The following is a 23202-nucleotide window of genomic DNA, read 5'->3' as shown; positions in this document are numbered from 1 at the left end:
TGTTTGAACCCACCAGCCAACCTCTGTTCATCCCCCCACTACTCACACACCCTTCCCAGCCTCTGGTAGCTATCATTCTACCCTACTTCTATGAGATCAACCTTTTAAGCTGACGCATATGAGTGACATATTTGTCTTTCTGTGTCTGACTTACTTCACTTAACATAACGACCTCTAGTTCCATCCATGTTAATGCAAATGACAGGATTTCCTTTTTTTATGTGGCCAAATTCTATTTTGTTTTGTTTTGTTTTTTTTTGAGATGGAGTTTCACTCTTGTTGCCCAGGCTGGAGTGCAATGGCATGATCTCAGCTCACTGCAACCTCCGCCTCCCAGGTTAAATCGATTCTCCTGCCTCGACCTCCCAAGTAGCTGGGATTACAGGCATGCAACCCCATGCCTGGATAATTTTGTAGTTTTAGTAGAGATGGGGTTTCACCCTGTTGGCCAGGTTGGTTTCAAACTCCTGACCTCAGGTGATCCACCTGCCTCAGCCTCCCAAAGTGCTGAGACTACAGGTGTGAGCCACCACACCCGGCCCCAGATAGTATTTAAATGTGTATATATACAACTTTTTAAATCCATATATCTGTTGATGGACACTTAGGCTGATTCCATATTTTTGCTGTGGTGAATACTGGTTCAATAAACAAAGGGATGCAGAGATCTCTTCTATATACTGATATTTTTTCCTTTGGGTATATACCAAGTAGTAGGATTGCTGGATCATATGGTAGTTCCATTTATATTGGAAACGAAGAATGAGAGAAGGAGAGGGAGGAAGGGAGAGAGGGATACAAGAAGTGAAGGGAGGGGTTGAAAAAAGAGTGACTAGGATCATAATAGAACTTAAGTTTCCATATCTTAGCTATTGTAAATAATGCTGCAATGAACACAGAGCATCACACATCCTGATTTAAAATTATATTACAAAGCTATAGTAATCAATATAGTATGGCACCATCATAGAAACAGAAACATAGACCAGTGAAACACAATAGAGCTCCGAGAAATAAATCCAAACATTCATGGTTAGCTAATTTTTGAAAAGGGCACCAAGACGACATACTGAGGAAAAAATCATCTCTTCACTAAATGGTTCCAGGAAAACAGAATTTCTACAGGCAAAAGAATGATATTTGGACCATTATCTTACACTATACCAAAAAACCAACTCAAAATAGATAAAAGACCTAAAAGTAGGACCTGAAATCATAAAACTCTGAGGAGAGAACATAGGGGAAAATGTCCTTGACATTGGTCTCGACAGTAATTTTTTTTTTTTTTTTTTTTTGAGATGGAGTTTTGCTCTTGTTGCCCCGGCTAGAGTGCAGTGGCACAATCTCTGCTCACTGCAACATCCGCCTCCTGGGTTCAAGCGATTCTCTTGCCTCAGCCTCCCAAGTAGCTAGGATTATAGGAGCCCACCACCACCCCCGGCTAATTCCGGGGGCTGAAAATTGGACATCTTATGTAGAACCATAGAAACTGAGATAAGTAGATTTTATGTCTGCAGCTGACATGCCTTTTCTTTTACTAGGCCTTTAGTACAGAGGTTTGTGTTTCTCTGAGTAAAGCTGGGCTTGAGATTTGTTGCTATAGTGTGATTCTTACTATCCTATGGGCTTTTTTTTTTTTTGGATGGAGTTTCACTCTTATTGCCCAGGCTAGAGTGCAGTGGCACGATCTTGGCTCACTGCAACCTCTGCCTCCTGAGTTCAAGCGATTCTCCTGCCTCAGCCTCCTGAGTAGCTGGGATTATAGGCATGCACCACCATGCTCGGCTAATTTTGTATTTTTAGTAGAGACGGGGTTTCTCCATGTTGATCAGCCTGGTCTCAAACTCTCAACCTCAGGTGATCTGCCCGCCTCGGCCTCCCAAAGTGCTGGGATTACAGGCATGAGCCACCGCGCCTGGTCTACCCTATGGGCTTTGAATGTCTCTGGTGATACCTTGTGTTGAGGGTAGGGGTTGGTTTGCCAGAGGATGTTTTTCTGATGATGATTTCACCCTCAACCTTAAGTCTTCCTTTGGTGCTATGCCTCAGAATGAGTATGTCTCTTGCAATATCTCTTGCAGAGAATATGTATCTTGATAGCAGTTAGCCTGGTGATGAAGGTACGTGAGAATACTTTTTTATTTGATTGCCAGTCTTAGGCAAGCACTCTGCCTCTGGGCCCCAGGGGTATGACCTTCTCTTTCTCTTCTTCTGACATGGTTCTGAATCCATTGTGAATTTCTGTACATCTTCTAGGGCTTCAAGCTTTTTTTGTGTTCCCTACTTTCAGAAGCAATGTGCTTTCACCGCACCCTAAGAGAGTGCTTCTTGGCTCTTCACCCATAGATGAAGGCTTTTTTATTCTGTAGAGGAGAAAGTTCTGATTGGAGCTTCTTGCCAGCATTGCTGCTGCTGCATGTCCCAGTTCTGTAACTTGAGAGAGATTTTTTTTTTTTTTTCCCAGAGTTCTATCAATCTTTTACTGAATGTCTAGTTGGGTTCAAGGAGAAAAAGTTTTCGAGGAGCTACAGATTATTTTTTGTTCTACAAAAAAGACACATGCACACTTCTTCTCTTCTCTTCTCTTCTCTTTTCTCTTTTTTGAGATAGAGTTTTTGCTCTTGTTGCCCAGGCTGGAGTGCAATGGCTCAATCTTGGCTCACTGCAGCTTCTGCCTCCTGGGTTCAAGTGATTCTCCTGCCTCAGCCTCCCAAGTATCTGGGATTACAGGCATGTGCCACTGCACCTGGCTAATTTTTATTTTTATTAGAGACAGGGTTTCACTATGTTGGTCAGGCTGCTCTCAAACTCCCAACCTCAGGTGATCCGCCTGCCTCAGTCTCTCAAAGTGCTGGGATTAACAGGTGTGAGCCACCACACCCATCCTGTTTTCTTTTTTAAAAATTTGAGACAGAGTCTTGCTCTGTCACCCAGGCGGGAGTGCAGTGGCACAATCTTGGCTTACTGCAAACTTCGCCTCCCTGGTTCAACCAATTCTCGTACCCCAGCCTCTTGAGTAGCTGAGATGACAGACATGCACCACTGCGCCCAGCTAATGTTTGTATTTTTACTAGAGACAGGGTTTCACCATGTTGGCCAAGCTGGTCTCAAACTCCTGACCTCAAGTGATCTGCCTGCCTCAGCCTCCTAAAGTGTTAGGATTAGGGGTGTGAGCCACCGCACCTGGCCTGTACTTGTTTTCATCTCAGCTCTATTCACAATTAGCTGAGACATTGAATCTACCTAGGTATCCACCAATGGCAGATTGGATTAAAAATGTGGTACATGGCTGGGCGCGGTGGCTCACACCTGTAATCTCAGCACTTTGGGAGGCCAAGACTGATGGATAGTCTGAGGTCGGGAGTTTGAGAGCAGGCTGACCAACATGGTGAAACCCTGTCTCTACTAAAAATACAAAAACTTAGCTGGGCGTGGTGGTGGGCAACTGTGATCCCAGCTACTCAGGAGGTTGAGGCAGGAGAATTGCTTGAACTTGGGAGGTAGAGATTGCAGTGAGCTGAGATCGCACCACTGCGCTCCAGCCTGGGTGACAGAGCGAGATTCCGTCTCAAAAAAAAAAAAAAAATGTGGTACATATACACCGTGGAATACTATGCAGCCATAAAAAATGAAATGTGTCCTTTGCAGCAACATGGGTGCTGCTGGAGGCCATTATCCTAAGTAAATTAATACCGAAACAGAAAACCAAATACCACATGTTCTCATTTACAAGTGGGAGTAAACATTGGGTACTCATAAACATACGAGTATGAGACTCATGCCATAGATGGCAACAATGGACACTGAGGACTACTAGAGGGTTGAGGGGGTGGTAGGGGCAGAAAATCTACCTGTTGAGTACTATGCTCAGTACCTGGGTGATGGGATCATTCACACCCTCAAACCTCAGCACATTGAATATCCCTGCATAACAAACCTGCACATGTACTCTCTGAATCTAAAAGTTGAAATTACAAATAAAAATTAAATACATACATTAAATCAAACCTTAATAAATTAAAAAATATAATTAATATACTCTTTATTCTCTACTTAGAATGACAGATTTCCAAATAAGGACAAATAAAAACCAAACCAGGAAACAAACAAACAAAAAACAGCTATAGGGCTGGGTGCAGTGGCTCACACCTGTAATCCCAGCACTTTGGGAGGCCGAGGTGGAGGATCACGAGGTGAGGAGTTCAAGACCAACCTGGCCAACATAGTGAAACCCATCTCTACTAAAAATACAAAAATTAGCCAGGCGTGGTGGCGCGGCTGTAATCCCAGTTACTCAGGAGGCTGAGTCAGGAGAATCGCTTGAACCCGGGAGGTGGATGTTTCAGTGAGCCGAGATTGCGCCACTGCACTATAGCTTGGGCAACAGAGTGAGACTCTGTCTCAAAAAAAAAAAAAAAAAAGAAAAAGAACAAAAGAAAGAAAGAAAAAAGCAGCTACAGATGATTCCTGTTTATGGCTCAAAGTTTTTACTTGTCTGCCAAGGCATGGTCTAGCAATTAGGTCCTTGCTTTAGAACTCTTCTCATGTCTGTGTCTTTCTTGCCTAGAAAAGTTAATGTTCCCATCTTGTCTTTTCCTGTGGATTTCTGTCTCTCCTTCAATTCTGGAACAATTTTTTGACCTGAAACATCAGTACTAGGATGAGTTAAAAAGAAAGTTGTGATCTTGCCTTAGTCCATTATTTTATTCCTGTAGTGTTAGTAGTGATGTCTTTTTTCTGCTCTCTACATCTCTGAGCAGAAACTAGAAATGAATATAACTGATTTTTGTATATTGACTTTATAGCTTTTAATTTCGATATATTCTCTTAGTAATTCTGGTAGATGCTCTGTAGATTCTTGTATATTTTCTACCTTTTTTCAATATAAAATAACAAACTCTTTTGAATATTTATGCTTTTTGTTTGCCTTATTGACTGGTAAGAACCTCCAGTAAAATATATAAAAATGACAAGAGCTGACATCTCTGCTTTATTTTCAGTCTTGTGAGGAAAACACTCAGATGTTTACTATGAAGTATGATGTTAGATTTAAAGTTTTTTCTAATATAGTTTTTATCGGATTGAGGAAGTTCTCTTTAATTCCTATTTTACTAATAGACTTTAAAAATCACAAATGGGTATTCAATTCATCAATATAATATTTTTCATTTATTGAGTCAGTCATATGGTGATTTTACTTTATACTATTAATATGGTGAAATATGTTTATTGATTTTTTTAATTTTTAATTTTTTTTGAGACAGGGTTTTACTCTGTTACCCAGGCTGCCGTGCAGTGGCACAATCATAGCTCACCACAAGCTCTAACTCCTGGGCTTAAGTGATCCTCCTGCCTCAGCCTCTGGAGTAGCTGGGACAACGAGCATGTACTACCACACCCAGCTATTTTTTAAATTTTTATTTTCAGTAGAGACAGGGTTTCACTATGTTCCCCAGACTGGTCTCGAATTCCTGAGCTCAAGCAATCTTCCAGCCTCAGCCTCCCGAAGTTCTGGGATTACAGGCATGAGCCACCATGCTCAGCCCTTAATTTTTAATTTTTATGGGTACATAGCAGGTCTATATATTTATGGGGCACATGAGATATTTTATTATAGGCACATAATGTGTAATAATCATATCAGGATAAATGGGGTATCCACGACCTTAAGTATTTTTCATTTCTTTGTGTTAGAAACATTTCAATTGTACCCTTCATTCTTCTAAAATGTACAATTTATCGTTGACTATAGTCACCCTGTTGTGCTATCAAATACTGGACCTTATTCATTCTATCTAACTATATCCTTGTACCCATTAACCATCCCCTCACCACCCTCACTACCCTTCTTAGCCTCTGATAACCATCCTTCCACTCTCTATCTCCATGAGTTCAATTGTTTTAATTTTTAGCTCCCACAAATAAGTGAGAACATGCGAAGTTTGTCTTTCCGTGACTTGCTTATTTCACTTAACATATTGTTAGGTTCCGGCCGGGCGCGGTGGCTCAAGCCTGTAATCCCAGCACTTTGGGAGGCCGAGACGGGCGGATCACGAGGTCAGGAGATCGAGACCATCCTGACTAACACGGTGAAACCCCATCTCTACTAAAAAATACAAAAAACTAGCCGGGCGTGGTGGCGGGCGCCTGTAGTCTCAGCTACTCGGGAGGCTGAGGCCGGAGAATGGCGTGAACCCGGGAGGCGGAGCTTGCAGTGAGCTGAGATCCGGCCACTGCACTCCAGCCTGAACGGCAGAGCGAGACTCCGTCTCAAAAAAAAAAAAAAAAAAAACAAAAAAAACAAAAAAAAACATATTGTTAGGTTCCATCCATATTGTTGGAAATGACAAGATCTCATTCTTTTTGATGGCTGAATAGTATTCCATTGTGTATATGTACCACATTTTCTTTGTCTATTTATCTGTTGATGGACATTTAGCTTGCTTCCGAATCTTCGCTATTGTGAATAGTGCTGCAACAAACATGGGAGTGTAGATATCTCCTCGGTGTACTAGTTTCTTTCTTTTGGGTATATACCTAGCAGTGGGATTGCTGGATCATACAGTAGTTCTATGTTTAGTTTTTTGAGGTACCTCCATACTGTTCTCCATACTAATTCACATTCCCATCAACAGTGTAAGAGGATTCTCTTTTTTCTACATTCTTGCCAGCATTTGTTATTGCCTGTCTTTTGGGTAAAAAACACTTTAACTCAGGTGAGATGATATATCATTTTAGGTTTGATTGGAATTTCTCTGATGGTCAATGATGTTGAGCACCTTTTTATATACCTGTTTGCCATTTGTATGTCTTCTTTTGAGACGTGTCTGTTCCAATCACTTGCCAGTTTTTAAATTGGATTATTAGATTTTTTCCTATTGAGCTATTTGAGCTTCTTACATATTCTGGTTATTAATCCCCTATCAGGTGGATAGTTTGCAAATATTTTCTCCCATTCGGTGGGTTGTCTCCTCACTTTGTTAATCACTTTCTTTGCTGTGCAGAAGCTTTTTAATTTGATATGATCCCATTTGTCCATTTTTGCTTTGGTTTCCTGTGCTTGTAGGGCATTATCCAAGAAGTATTTGTCCAGGTCAATATCCTGGAGAGTTTCCCCAATATTTTCTTTTAGTAGGTTCATAGTTTCACGACTTAGATTTATATCTTTAATCCATTTTTTTTTTTTTTTGAGACAGAGTCTCGCTCTGCCGCCCAGGCTGGAGTGCAGTGGCGTGATCTTGGCTCACTGCAAGCTCCGCCTCCCGGGTTCACGCCATTCTCCTGCCTCAGCCTCCCGATTTAGCTGGGACTACAGGCGCCTGCCATCTCGCCTGGCTAGTTTTTTTTTGTATTTTTTAGTAGAGACGGGGTTTCACCGTGTCAGCCAGAATGGTCTCGATCTCCTGACCTCGTGATCCGCCCGTCTCGGCCTCCCAAAGTGCTGGGATTACAGGCTTGAGCCACCGCGCCCGGCTCTTTAATCCATTTTTATTTGATTTTTATATATGATGAGAGATAGGATTCTGTTTTCATTATTTTACGTATGGATATCCAATTTTCCCAGAACCATTTATTGAAGAGATTCTTCTTTCCCTACTGTATGCTCTTGGCACCTTTGTCAAAAGTGAGTTCACTGTACATATTTGAATTTATTTCTGGGTTCTGTATTCTGTTCCATTTGTCTATATGTCTGTTTTCATGACAGTACCATGCTGTTTTGGTTACTGTAGTTCTGTATTATAATTTGAAGTCAAGTAATGTGATTCCTTCAGTGTACCCAGAATACTCAGCATTGCTTTGAATATTCTGTGTCCTTTGTGGGTACATGTAAATTTTAGGATTACTTTTTCTATTTCTTTCTTTTTTTTTTTTTTGAGACAGAGTCTCGCTCTGTTGCCAAGTCTGGAGTGCAGTGGCACGATCTCGGCTCACTGCAGGCTCTGTCTCCCAGGTTCACGCCATTCTCCATTCTCCTGCCTCAGCCTCCCAAGTAGCTGGGACTAAAGGCACCTGCCACCATGCCCAGCTAATTTTTTTGTATTTTTGGTAGAGACGGGGTTTCACCATGTTAGCCAGGATGATCTTGATCTCCTAACCTTGTGATCTGCCTGCCTTGGCCTCCCAAAGGCTGGGATTACAGACATGAGCCCCTGCTCCCGGCCTATTTTTTTCTATTTCTGTGGAGAATGTCATTGGTATTTTGATAGGCATTGAGTTAAATATGTAGATCGCTTTCAGTGGTACAAACATTTTAACGATATTGATTCTTTCAGTCCATAAACATGGAATATCTTTTCATTTTTTTGTATCCTCTTCAGTTTCTTGTATCAATATTTTATAGTTTATCATTTATGGATTTTTGAGTGCTGAACTAACCTTGCGTTTCTAGAATAAATGTCAATTGTTTTAATATATAATCTTTTTTATATACAAGTGAATTGATTTGGTAATGTTTTTTAAGATTAAACAAAAAAAAACTCCGTGCAGTATGATTTCTTCTAAATGAAATTCTAGAAGTAAAATTATAGCAACTGAAAACAGATGAGAGGTTGCCAGGATTGAGGGATGAGGGTTATGAATTGACTGAATAGGGTTAAGAGGGAAAGCTTTAGGGATGTCAGAAATGTTCTATATGGTGATCATGATGGTGATTACATTACTATACACATTCGTTAAAATTCATCAAATGGTGCACATAAAGTTGGTAACTTTTATTATATATAAATTATTCCTCAATAAAGCTAGCTAAGTAACATATATAGAATTTTAGTAGAAAAAAGAAAGTTGCAGAGTTTCACTTTTGTAGCCCAGGCTGGCGTGCAATGGCGCGATCTCGGCTCACTGCAACCTCTGCTTCCCAGATTCAAGCAATTCTCCTGTCTTAGCCTCCCAAGTACCTGGGGTTACAGGCCTCTGCCACCATGCCTGGCTAATTTTTTTTTGTATTTTTAGTAGAGACCAGGTTTCACCACACTGGCCAGGCTGGTCTTGAACTCCTGACCTCTGGTGATCTGCCTACCTCGGCCTCCCAAATTGCTGGGATTACAGGTGTGAGCCACTGTACCCGGCCATGTATGTGTTTTTAAAATTTAATACCTCTATATTTGTGTATATAAAAGTATTTTTTAATGTTTAGAATCATACAAATCATAAAAATAGGGAAAAGAGGAAGGAGATAGGATGTGGGGAATGGTCAAATGGAATATTATCTTTCATTTCAATATTTCAGTTGTTAAGAAAAATCTGTTTGCACACTCACTAGTTGTACAATTAAAATTAAATTTAATTATGGTAGTATAAAAGAATTTTTGCAGTTATGCACATGACAGAAATTAATGTATAATTTTCTCTTTTTGTGATATCTTTGCCAGGTGTTTTTTCTTTGTTTGTTTGTTTTTCTGAGATGGAGTCTCACTCTGTCGCCCAGGCTGGAGTGCATGGTGTAATCGCGGCTCACTGCAACCTCTGCCTCCTGGGTTCAAGGGATTCTCCTGCCTTAGCCTCCAAAGTAGTCGGGATTACAGGCACGTGCCACCATGCCTGGCTAATTTTTTATATTTAGTAGAGATGAGGTTTCACCATGTTTGTCAGGCTGGTCTCGAACTCCTGACCTCAGGTCATCCACATGCCTCGACCTCACAAAGTGCTAGGATACAGGCGTGAGCCACTGCGCCTGGCTTGTCAGGTGTTTATATTGCCATTATATCTGGTTTCATAAAATACATTGGAAAAAATTTGCCCCTCTTCTGTTTTGTAGAGAGTTTGTGTGAATTTTTCTTTTTCTTTTCTTTTTTTTTTTTTTTGAGACGAAGTCTTGCTCTGTCGCCCGGGCTGGAGTGCAGTGGCCGGATCTCAGCTCACTGCAAGCTCCGCCTCCCGGGTTTACGCCATCCTCCTGCCTCAGCCTCCCGAGTAGCTGGGACTACAGGCGCCCGCCACCTCGCCCGGCTAGTTTTTTTGTATTTTTTAGTAGAGATGGGGTTTCACCGTGTTCGCCAGGATGGTCTCGATCTCCTGACCTCGTGATCCGCCCGTCTCGGCCTCCCAAAGTGCTGGGATTACAGGCTTGAGCCACCGCGCCCGGCCGACTGCTTGTTGATAGAATTCAATAGTGAAACTAGCAGGGCCTAGTTTCTTTTTTTTTTTTTTTTTTGAGACAGAGTCTTGCTCTGTCACCCAGGCTGGAGTGCAGTGGTGCGATCTCGGCTCACTGCAAGCTCCACCTCCCGGGTTCACGCCATTCTCCTGCCTCAGCCTCCCGAGTAGCTGGATCTACAGGTGCCCACCACCACGCTTGGCTAATTTTTTTGTATTTTCAGTAGAGACGGGATTTCGCCATGTTAGCCAGGATGGTCTCTATCTCCTGACCTCGTGAGCCGCCCGCCTCGGCCTCCCAAAGTGCTGGAATTACAGGCTTGAGCCACCGCGCCCGGCCAGGGCCTGAAGATTTCTTTGTGGAAAGGTTTTTGACTATAATTTCTTCAATAGATATATGACTCCAGATTTCCTATTTCCCATTGTGTCATTTTTATAATTTGTTCTTTTCCAATGAAATGTATTTATTTTCAAGTTTGTTGGCAAAAGAGTTATTTCAAATTTATTGGCAAAATGTGTTCATAAATGTGTTTATAGTAGTCTATTATAATTTTGTTATCTGTGTGGTCTGTAGTAATGTTCTTTCATTTCTGCTGTGAGCAATTTGTGTTTTGGGTGTTTTTTTGTTTGATTTTTGTTTTTTTGAGATGGAGTCTTGCTCTGTTGCCCAGACTGGAGTACAGTGGTGTGATCTTGGCTCACCGCAACCTCTGCCTCCTGGGTTCAAGCGATTCTCCTACCTCAGCCTCCCGAATAGCTGGTATTACTGGCGCATGCCACCATGCCCAGCTAATTTTTGTATTTTTAGTAGAGGGGGGGGTTTTCTATGTTGGTCAGGCTGGTCTCGAACTCCTGACCTCAGGTGATCTCCCTGCCTTGGCCTCCCAAAGTGCTCGGATTATCAGGCATGAGCTACTGTGCCCGGCTGTTTTGGGTGTTTTTATTAGTCCAGCTAGGTGTTTATCAATCTTATCAATTCAAAACAGCAAATTTTTGCTTATTTAATTTTCTCTAAGACTTATTTCCTGTTTCTTTGCTTTCTGCTTTTATTTATTTATTTTTGAGATGTAATCTCCCTCTGTCGCCCAGGCTGGAGTGCAGTGGTCTAATTTCAGTTCACTGCAACCTCTGCCTCTCTGGCTCAAGGGATTCGCCTGCCTCAGCCTCCCGAATAGTTGGGATTACAGGCTCCCACCACCATGCCCAGCTCATTTTTGTATATTTAGTAGAGACAGGGTTTCACTCTGTTGGCCAGGCTGGTCTCGAACTCCTAACCTCAAGTGATCCACTTGCCTTGGCCTCTCAAAATGCTGGGATTTCAGGCGTGAGCCAATGCGCCTGGCCATGCTTTCTGCTTTTATCTTAATTTTATAATTTTTGTTTTTCTCCTGGGATTTTTGTCTTTTTACTCATTGTGTATGCACACTTTCCTTTATGTCTCTGCACGTTTATAGTAGCTGTTTTAAAATCTCTGTTAGTAGATTGGGCCCAGTGGCTCACACCTGTAATCCCAGCCCTTTGGAGGCTAAGGCAGGAGGATTGTTTGAGCTCAGGAGTTCAAGACCAACCTGAGCAACATGGTGTGACCCCGTCTCTACCAAAAATACAAAAATTAGCCAGGTGCAGTGGATCACACCTGTAATCCCAGCAATTTGGAAGGCCCAGGCAGGTGGATCACCTAAGGTCAGGAGTTCAAGACCAGCCTGGCCAACATGGTGAAACCCCTTCTCTACAAAAAATACAAAGATTGGCTGGTCATGGTGGCGCATGCTTATAATCCCAGCTTTTCGGGAGGCTGGAGAATTGCTTGAGACTGGGTAATGGAGGTTGCAGTGAGTCGAGATCTCAGCTTACTGCAACCTCTGCCTCCCAGGCCAGTTAGCATGTTCTTGTTTTATAAAGGTACAAAATAAACGTAGACAACATCTACTGAGCTAATTGTTGATGCTTCTACGTTAACATCTTTCCTACGGATTTATAATTCCTTTATTCTCACATATACTAAAACATTTTAAAGCTTGTTAATTTAGATAAAAAGGCATTTTGTATTCCTCATAAAATAGTGTTAAGAACTGTGAAGTATGCTGAGCTGTCATTGCAAAGTGGTATTTAATGTGTTTTTAGGTGTGGAGGGGGTTGTATAATTCCCATTTTAAAAATAAAAGTGCTTAGAAATAAAAAGTGAATTATCTTTTAACCTTTTAAAAATGATCGGTTGGTAACTTTGTGTATAATACTGATGGATTTCAAATTTTCTGGAATGGGGTTATTAGTAGTAGATTTCTTTGATATAACACGAGTCCTCAGAGGGTATATAACAAATTTGAAGTATACATCATTTGATTTTTTAAAAATTTCAAATTGATTTTGGTTTCCTCACGTATGTAGAGGATCTCCAGCTTACAATCATTCAACTTAAATTGTTGACTCTATGATAGTGCCGTTTTTCACTTTATTTAATAAATTACATGAGATATTCAATACTTTATTATAACATAAGCTTTGCGTTAATTGATTTTGCCCAATTGTAGGCTAATGTAAGTGTTCTGAGCGTTTTTAAGGCAGACAAGGCTGAGCTATAATGTTCAGCTTTGTTACGTGTATTAAATGGTGTTTTGACTTACAATATGTTCAATTTAGGAGGGGTTTCTTGGGACATAGCCTCATTATAAGTTGAGAAGCATCTGGATTAACATGTGTGGGATTTTCTCACTATATTAACATGCTGCAACAGAATGAAAGGATGTTAAAGTTTTTTTCTTTTTTCTTATGGAAGAAAGAATTTATTATGTTAGAGTAATATATTAGAGTTTCTTGTAGTATGTCCTTAATTCCCTATTTTATTTATATATTTATTTATTTGTTTGTTTATTGAGACAGAGTTTCACTCTTTTGCCCAGGCTGGAGTGCAGTGGTGCGCTCTTGCCTCACTGCAACCTCCGCCTCTCGGGTTCAAGTGATTCTCCTGCCTTAGCCTCCCGAGTAGCTGGGATTACAAGCATGTACCACCATGCCTGGCTAATTTTGTATTTTTAGTAGAGATGGGGTTTCACAATGTTGGCCAGGCTGGTCTTGAACTCCTGACCTCGTGATCTGCCTGGCTTGGCCTCCCAAAGTGCTGGAATTACAGGCATGAGCCACTGTAGCTGTCCCCCATTTCTTTTAAAATTTAGAAACAGAGCCGCTTTGAGTGTGCTGAGAGATAGATTCACTTTATTTATAAAAATAATAGCCAAATCTATGTGTTTGAACACAGACTTCTATTTTCACAAATTTACTTAATATGTATATTATATATTGCATCTGAGGTATGATAATCAAATGATAATCAATTCTAACTTCTTTGATGTACTATAATAATTTTCCTTTCAAATGACTTCATTTTCTATTCTAACACAAAACTCTAAATTTTTGTTTTATTTAAGCAAAAAGAAAATAATATTCGTTGTTTAACTACGATTGGACATTTTGGTTTTGAATGTTTGCCCAATCAGTTGGTGAACAGATCTATCCGACAAGGATTCACTTTTAATATTCTCTGTGTGGGTAAGTGTCAGACACCTCATTTGAACTATTCCTTCATTTTTCCCAGTGTTCACTTCAACTTATCTTAAGCAGTGTAACATTGATGCTATTAATTCAAATATATCTTCATGTTTACAGTGATTCTCATCTTAGCCATATTATGTAATCCTTTTATTTTTTGAGACAGGTTCTCACTCTGTTGCCCAGGCTGGAGTGCAGTGGTGTGATTGTGGCTCACTGTAGCCTCAGCTGCCTGGGCTCAAGCAATCCCCCACCTCAGCTTCCCAAAGTGCTGGGATTACAGGCATAAACACCACACTGGACCTGTAATGATTGTTAAAAATTGGAACATTCTTGTGCTTTTAAAAGCCTGATGTAGCTTAGTGTATACTTTCTTTCTCCATTATGTTAATGAGTGAGAGAACCAGGGCTAGCATGTATACTTTCAAGGCCATCCCAGTCTTTGAAGTATTTGAAACCCTTTATTTATTTTTAAAATTAATGTTATTCTTAATTGAAAAATCATAGTTATTTACATGTATGGATACAATGTGAGGTTTTGATAAATGTTTACAATGTGGAATGATTCAATCAAGTGAATTAACATATCTATTACCCGGTTTACCTATCACTTTTTTATGATGAGACATTTGAAATTAACTCCCTTGATTATTTTGAAATATACAATACATTGACTATAGTCACTCTGCTATGCAATAGATCTCAAAACTTCTTTCTCCTGTCTGTTTGAAACTGTTAGTTTGCTAAAGATGATGGCCTCTAGCTCCATCCATGTTCCTGCAAAGGACATGATCTCATTCTTTTTCATGGCTGTGTAGTATTCCACGGTGTATATGTACTATATTTTCTTTATCCAGTCTATCATTGATGGGCATTTGGGTTGATTCCATGTCTTTGCTACTGCGAATGGTGCTGCAATGAGCTCTGTTGGTGTGCTAAGGATGATGGCCTCCAGCTCCATCCATGCTCCTGCAAAGGACATGATCTCTTTCTTTTTTATGGCTGAGAATATGTGCCATGTTCTCACTTATAAGTGGCAGTGAAATGATGAGACCACATGGACACAAAAAGGGGAATAATAGACACTAGTGTCTACTTAAGGGTGGAGGTTTGGAGGAGGGAGAGGATCAGATAAAATAACGATGAGGTACCAAGCTTAGTACCAGGGTGATGAAATAATCTGTACAACAAACCCTCATGACATGAGCTTACCTATATAAGAAACCTGCACGTATACCCCCAAACCTAAAATAAAAGTTAAAAAAAAAAAAAGAAACTTTGTACCCTTTGACCAACAAGTCCACCTTTCCTTTCTCCCTGCTCCCCCAGCCTCTGGTAACCGGTATTCTACTCTCTACTTCTATGAGTTCAACTTTCTAAGATTTTAAAAAACCACTGTAGGAATTCAAAGTGTTGCTTCTTCTCAGCCCCTTTATGCCCCTATGACAATGAATCTATGTCTATTACAGGGGAAACTGGAATTGGAAAATCAACACTGATTGACACATTGTTTAATACTAACTTGAAAGATAACAAATCCTCACATTTTTACTCAAATGTTGGACTTCAAATTCAGACATATGAGCTTCAGGAAAGCAATGTTCAGTTGAAATTGACTGTTGTGGAGACAGTGGGATATGGTGATCAAATAGACAAAGAAGCCAGGTTAGTGTTTTCTTATTTAAATTAAAAAAGGTTTTCTTATTTCAAAGAATTCAACTTCCTTTGCCATAGACTAATTTGTGTAAGTAATACCCTTTCGTCCAGATTTTATTATTTTCCTAAGTAATGTTCTTTTCTTACAAGATTAATACTTTTGTATATAATTGATTTTCTTACAAGATTTTTATTGAACCAGTTATAGCAAAAAATTTTAAATACAGCTTCTATTAGTTTTAGCTTATTTCCTTATTTCTTTATTTGACTTTATTTGTACAAATTTTCTGTAGAGGTTGTACTAATTTATATTCCCACCAACAGTGTCTAAGGGTTCCCATTTCTCTGTATCCTTGCCAAATTATATTATTTATTTATTATTATTATTATTTTTTGAGACAGTTTTTCATTCCATCACCCAGGCTGGAGTGCAGTGGCACAAGCTCAGGTCACTGCAGCTTCGACCTCCCAGGCTCAAGTGGTCCTTCCACCTCAGCCTCTTGAGTAACTGGGACTACAGGCACATGCCACCATGCCTGGTTAATTTCAAAAATTGTTTGTATAGATGGGGTCTTGCTATGTTGCCCAGGCTGGTGTCAAACTCCTGGCCTCAAGTGATCCTCCTACCTTGGCCTTCCAAAGTGCTGGGATTACAGACATGAGCCATTCTACTTGGCCTGTTATTTTTTATCTTTTTTCTTTGAGACAGAGTCTTGCTCTGTAGCCCAGGCTAGAGTGCAGTGACGTAATCTCGGCTCACTGCAAGCTCAGTCTCCTGGGTCCTCACTATTCTCCTGCCTCAGCCTCCCAAGTATCTGGGACTACAGGCACCCGCCACCAGGCCTGGATAATTTTTGTATTTTTAGCAGAGATGAGGTTTCACCATGTTAGCCAGGATGGTCTTGAACTCCTAACCTCATGATCCACCTGCCTCGGCCTCCCAAAGTGCTGGGATGATAGGCGTGGGCCACCGTGCCCAGCCATTTTTTATCTTTTTAACAATAGCCATTCTGACTGAGGTAAGATGATATCTCATTGTGGTTTTACTTTGTATTTTGGTGTTAAAAAATGTCTATTCATGTCCTTTGCCCACTTTTTTAATGGGATTATTTGTTCTTCTTGTTGTTGCTGTTTAGTTGCTTGCATTCTTTTTATATTCTGGATACTAGTCCCCTGTCGGATGCCCCCAGCTTTCCTCTATGTTTACATTTTACATAATCATAGAGTAAAGCATGAACCTAATTATTGGTTTGGAATTAGTATCTTTGTATGGACATGTTATGAACTTTTTTTTTATCACTATAGCAAACTGCTTACATACATGTTAACTGTTCATTAAGTCGTCAAAAAGCAGGCTTTAGATTTTATAAGTCTGTTATGCTAAATGTATAAATTATTTTTTTAGCTACCAACCAATAGTTGACTACATAGATGCCCAATTTGAGGCCTATCTTCAAGAAGAACTGAAGATTAAACGTTCCTTGTTTGAGTACCATGATTCTCGCATCCACGTGTGTCTTTACTTCATTTCACCTACAGGACATTCCCTGAAGTCTCTTGATCTATTAACAATGAAGAACCTTGACAGTAAGGTATGTTTGGTAAATCCACCAAGCTTTCTTTTCTTTTTCTTTCTTTCTTTTTTTTTTTTTTTGTATTTGAGACAGGGTCTTGCTTTGTCACTCAGGCTAGAGTGCAGTGGTGTCATCATAGCTCACTGCAGCCTCAACCTCCTGGACTCAAGCAATCTTCCCACCTTAGCCATCCGAGTAACTGGGACTACAGGAATGTGCTACCAAGATTGGCTAATTTTTGTATTTTTTGTAGAGACGGGGTTTCACTATGTTGCTCAGGTTGAACTTGAACTTCTGGCTTAAGTGATCTACCCACCTCACCCTCCCAGAGTGTTGGGATTACAGGCGTGAGCCATTGTTCCTGGTCCCAACCTTTCACGATGTAATATTAATTTCGAGATAATAACACATCTTGAAGGCACGTGCATGCAAGTGTAGTTACCTATCTTTAGGTGATTTCATCATTATGCAAACATCATAGAGTGTACCTACACATGCCTAGATGATCTAGCCTACTACATACCTAGACGATAGTCTTTGATGGTATGGCTTACTGCTCCTAGGCTACAAACCTGGACAGCATGATACTGTACGGAATACTGTAGAATTATAACACAATGGTAAGTATCTGTGTATCTATTTTATTTCATTTTATTTTGAGACGGAGTCTTACTCTCTCCAAGGCCGGAGTGCAGTGGCATGATCTCGGCTCACTGTAACCTCCGCCTCCTGAGTTCAAGTGATTCTCCGGCCTCAGCCTCCCAAGTAGCTGGGACTACAGGCCTGATAGGCCTGTGCCGCCACACCCGGCTAATTTTTTTTTTTTGATGGAGTTTCATTCTTGTCACCCAGGCTGGAGTGCAATGGTGTGATCTGGGCTCACTGCAACCTCCACCTCCTGGGTTCAAGCGATTCTCCTGCCTCAGCCTCCCAAGTAGCTGAGATTACAGGCATGCGCCACCATGCCCGGCTAATTTTGCATTTTTAGTAGAGACGGGGTTCTCCATGTTGGTCAAGCTGGTCTCAAACTCCCGACCTCAGGTGATCCACCCACCTCAGCCTCTCAAAATGCTGGGATTACAGGCGTGAGCCACTGCGCCCAGCCTAATTTTTGTATCTTTAATAGAGACGGAGTCTTGCCATGTTGGCCAGGCTGGTCTTGAACTCCTGACCTCAAGTGATCTGCCTGCCTCAGCCTCCCAAAGTGCGAACCACCATGCCTGGCCTTGTCTGTGTATCTAAACATAAAAAAAGTACAGTATTAGACAAATAATAGACACTGGGCCCTTTATAAGGGGGAAGGGTGGGAGGAGGTTGAGATTTGAAAAATTACCTATTGGGTACAGTGCTCACTATTTGGGTGATGGGCACACTAGAGGTCAAAACCTCACTAATATTCAATATATCTAAGTAACAAACCTGCATATATATCCCCTGAATCCAGAAATTAAATAAATAGATCTATAAATAGCTGGGCACAGAGGCTCACGCCTGTAATCCCAGCACTTTGGGAGGCTGAGGTGGGCGGATCACCTGAGGTCCGGAGTTCAAGACCAGCCTGGCCAACATGACGAAACCCTGTCTCTACTAAATACAAAAAATTAGTTGGGTGTTGTAGCAGGGTCCTGTAATCCCAGCTACTCGGGAGGCTGAGGCAGCAGAATCGCTTGAACCAGGGAGGCAGAGATTGCAGTGAGCTGAGATTAAGCCACTGCACTCCAGCCTGGGTGACAGAGCAAGACTCAGTAAATAAATAAATAAATAAATACATGTATAAATAAATGAATAAATAATAAATAACAACAGCAACAACAAAAAGCAAAGGTATAGTATTATAATATTATGGGATCACCATCATATATGTGGCCCCTCATTTACTGAAATGCCATGACTGTACCTGTTATTTTATAATATATATATATCATAATTATTTTTTTCTGTTAATATTTAAAGCATTTGCATTAGAGTGTTAGGGCTGGGATAGTAAAATGCCATAGACTGGGTGGTTTAAACAATGAAAATGTATTTTCCCACAGTCTTGGAGGATAGAAGTCCAAGATCAACGTGTCAGAAGATGTGCTTTCTTCTGAAATCTCTGTCCTTGTCTGGCAGATGACCACCTTATCTCTGTGTTCTCACATGGTGTTTCTCCTGGTGTCTCCTGGGTGTACACATTTTATCTTTTTTTTTTTTTGGACGGAGTTTAGCTTTTATTGCCCAGGCTGGAGTATAGTGGCGTGATCTCAGCTCACTATAACCTCTGCCTCCTGGGTTCAAGCAGTTCTCCTATCTTAGCCTCCTGAGTAGTTGAATTACAGGTGCCCGCCACCACATCCAGTTAATTTTTTTTTTTTTTTTAAGACAGAATCTCACTCTGTCACCCAGGCTGGAGTGCAGTGGTGCCATTTCGGCTCACTGCAAGCTCCGCCTCCTGGGTTCACGCCATTGTCCTGCCTCAGCCTCCCAAGTAGCTGGGACTACAGGCGCCTGCCACCACACCTGGCTAGTTTTTTGTATTTTTAGTGGAGACAGGGTTTCACTGCGTTAGCCAGGATGGTCTTAATCTCCTGACCTCGTAAATCCGCCCGCCTAGGCCTCCCAAAGTGGTGGGATTACAGGTGTGAGCCACCGCACCTGGTCAATTTTTTGTATTTTTAGCAGAGATGGGTTTCACCATGTTGGCCAGGCTGGTCTTGAACTCCTGACCTCAGGTGATCTGCCCACCTCGGCCTCCCAAAGTGTTGGGATTACAGGCATGAGCCACTGTGCCTGGCCTCATATTTTATCTTCTTACAAGGGTGCCAGTCAGTTTGGATTGGGCCCACTGTAACAGTCTCACTTTTTTTTTTTTTTTGCCCAGGCTGGAGTGCAATGGCATGATCTTGGCTCGCTGCAACCTCCATCTCCCAGGTTCAAGTGATTCTCCTGCCTCAGTCTCCTGAGTAGCTGGGATTACAGGCGTGTACCACCACACCCAGCTAATTTTTGTATTTTTAGTAGAGACGAGGTTTCACCATGTTGGCCAGGATGGTCTCGAACTCCTAATCTCAGGTGATCTGCCCACCTCGACCTCCCAAAGTGCTGGGATTACAGGAGTAAGCCATCATGCCCAACCCATTCTCACTTTTTAATCACCTCTTTGAAGGCTTTATCTCAGTTAAGGTCACATTCTGAGGTACTGGGGGTTAGGGCTTCAACATATAAATTTTTTGGTTGCTGGGGGAGACAATTCACATTCGACAGATTTCAACCTTGACTTACCTCCCAGATCATGGCCATTTGCCTATAGAGTAGCACCCTTGGGGGTAAGTTCCAAGATCCCCAGTAGATGCCTGAAAGCATGCATGGTACAGAGCCCAATATATACTATGCTTTTTTCTATGCATACATACCTATGGTAAAGTTTTATTTATAAATGAGATGCAGTTCTCTTTTATTATTAGTTACTATTGTTAGTTTCTTAGATGCAGACTGGAGTTAACAATAGTTACTAATAATAAAGTAGAACAATTATAACAATACACTGTACTAAAAGTTATGTGAATGTTGTCTGTGTCTCTCAAAATATCCTTTTTTTTTTTTTCCCCCAGAGACAGAGTTTTGCTCTTGTTGCCCAGACTGGAGTGCAGTGGCGCGATCTCAGCTCACTGCAACCTTTGCCTCTTGGGTTCAAGTGATTCTCCTGCCTCAGCCTCCTGAGTAGCTGGGATTACAGGCGCCCGCTACCACGCCCGGCTAATTTTTTGTACTTTTAGTAGAGATGAGGTTTCACCATGTTGGCCAGGCTGGTCTCAAACTCCTGACCTCAGGTGATCCACCTGCCTCGGCCTCCCAGAGTGCTGGGATTACAAGTGTGAGCCACCGTGCCTGGCCTCAGAATATCTTATTATACTGTGCTCATTCTTCTTATGACGATGTGAGATAATACAATGCCCACACGTTGAGATAAAATGAGGTGAACAGTGAGATAATTCATATCCAGGGTGAGATGGAGTGGGTCAACATAACTTTCCGTCACAGTATTTAGAATGGCATGCAATTTAAAACGTGTACATTGTGTATTTCTAGAATCTTTCATTTAATATTTTTGGACTGCTGTTGATTATGGGAAATTGTGGAAAGTGCAACTGGGCTGGGCTCTGTGGCTCATGCCTGTAATCTCAGCACTTTGGGAGGCAAAGGCAGGAGGATCACTTGAGCTCAGGAGTTCAAGACCAGCCTGAGCAATGTAGCGAGACCCCGTCTCTACAAAAAAATACAAAAATTAGCCAGGCATGGTGGTTTGCACCTGTGGGATCACTTGAGCCCAGGAGTTCGAGGCTGCTGTGAGCCAAGATCATGTCACTGCAATTCCAGCCTGGGCAATAGAGCAAGTCCCTGTTGAAAGAAAAGAGAGAGAGAGAGAGAGAGAAGGAGAGAGAGAAAAGAAGGAAGGAAGGAAGAGGAAGGAAGGAAGGGAGACAGGGAGGGAGGGAAGGAAGAAAAGGAAGGAAGGAAAAAAGAAGAAGGAAAGGGAAAGAAAGAAGAAAGAGAAACTGTGGAAAATGGGGGATGCCTGTATTTTTAAAATAAAATGTACTATATGATACTATAACATAATCCCACTGATGTTTGACTAGTACCACCGACGGTGTGAAACAGAAAGCTTTTGTGATCCTGGTTACAGATTGTATCAGAGGATTCACAATACAAGAGCCTGCAGGCAGCTACTGCTTGTTATATAGAAACAGCTAAGAAAAGCATAATTCTTTCCAGCAAACACCTGGGACACACGAGGACTTTCTTTCAATAGGCTGCTTAAGCCCCATGGCTTCAGCAAAATCTCAAAATCGATATGAGACTCTGTTCATTTGATTAATTTTTCTAATTATTCAGCAGTTTTTTGTAGTTTAGTTTTATTATACAGAAAATCAGTCCATTGAATGTTTATGAAACCCAGAGTGTGCAATGTTGTAGATTTATTTGTACAGAAGGAATTTTAATTTTTGTATATATAAAGTTCACAGGACTCGTCAGTGGAAGCAGCTTTTGAATATTTGCTTTGTCACTTGCTAGGTGTCTGTGACCTTGGAAAAAATGTCTAGCGCTTCCTGTGATTAAAAGCATGGGGTGGACCAGGAGCCATGCCTCACGCCTGTAATTCCAACACTTTGGGAGGCCGAGGCGGACAGATCACCTGAGGTCAGGAGTTTGAGAACAGCCTGACCAACATGGTGAAGCCCCGTCTCTCCTAAAAAATACAAAATTAGCTGGGCGTGGTGACACATGCCTGTAATCCCAGCTACTTGGGAGGCTGAGGCAGGATAACTGCTTGAACCTGCAGGCAGAGGCTGCAGTGAGCCAGGATGGCGCCATTGCACTCCAACCTGGGCAACAAGAGTGAAACTCCATCTCAAAATTAAAAAAAAAAAAAAAAGCATGGACAGTGGGTTCAAGCTACCTGCTTTCACAAACCTGTCCCTATTACTTGCTCACTGTGTGGCTTTGGGAAAATTATGATGCCTCAATTTCTTTCTCTGTAATACTCATGCAACTGTTCCATAAATCTAAAATTATTTTTCATAAAAAATTTAGAAGGGCCAGACATGGTGGCTCACCCCTGTAATCTCAGCACTTTGGGAGGCTGAAGAGGCAGAATTGCCTGAGCCTGGAAGTTCAAGACCAGCTTGAACAACATAGTGAGACCCTGTCTCTACAAAAAATACAAAAAAATAGCCAGGCATGGCAGCATGTGCCTGTAGTTCTAGCTACTCAGGAGGCTGAGGTGGGAGGATCGCTTCAGCCCGGGAGGTTGAGGCTACAGTGAGCCGTGATCATGCCACCGCATTGCAGACAGGGCACCTCTCTCTCTCGCAAAAAAAAAAAAAAAAAAAAAGTTAAAAGTATATCCTCTTTTTTAAAAATAGAAGGCCAATATACATGTAACAGAAATTGTTATATTATCAGATTCTTTTCTGCACTCAGCCCTAACAAAACATGCTGTCTTCAACTTTATTTAGTTGAAGAAAGAAAAAGTTCTAAGTTGGGTTCCTTTTATCCGAGGAGTCTCAACTTTTACTATGTATTGTTCAAACTGAAAAGAGACTTTGTATTTAATCTCAGATGTCATTAAGTAGTTGAAATAAGTTAGATTTCTAGTTAAATTAAGAGCTGCTTCAAGTTTTTAATTAGTAGTACATTCAATAGTCAGGAATACACGCTTTTGTTATTGTTGTTGTTGAGACGGAGTTTCGCTCTTGTTGCCCAGGCTAGAGTGCAATGGCACGATCTTGGCTCACTGCAACCTCTGCCTACTGGGTTCAAGTGATTCTCCTGCCTCAGCCTCCCGAGT

At 41.3% G+C, this 23202-nt stretch overlaps 1 protein-coding gene across 1 annotated transcript in view; it reads left to right on the top strand.

Moving 5' to 3' along the window:
- The window catches only part of SEPT14 (septin 14), a 72570-nt gene that overhangs the window by 2355 nt on the left and 47013 nt on the right, over positions 1 to 23202 (top strand). The window contains exons 3-5 of the mRNA XM_025378361.1: positions 13521 to 13641; positions 15111 to 15306; positions 16703 to 16889. Of these exons, the coding sequence (XP_025234146.1) occupies positions 13521 to 13641; positions 15111 to 15306; positions 16703 to 16889 (504 nt within the window). The remainder of the gene's footprint in view (positions 1 to 13520; positions 13642 to 15110; positions 15307 to 16702; positions 16890 to 23202) is intronic.

Source organism: Theropithecus gelada, chromosome 3, assembly GCF_003255815.1.
Source record: "Theropithecus gelada isolate Dixy chromosome 3, Tgel_1.0, whole genome shotgun sequence".
NCBI classification, from domain to species: domain Eukaryota; kingdom Metazoa; phylum Chordata; class Mammalia; order Primates; family Cercopithecidae; genus Theropithecus; species Theropithecus gelada.
This window is presented reverse-complemented; position numbering and strand designations above follow the sequence as displayed.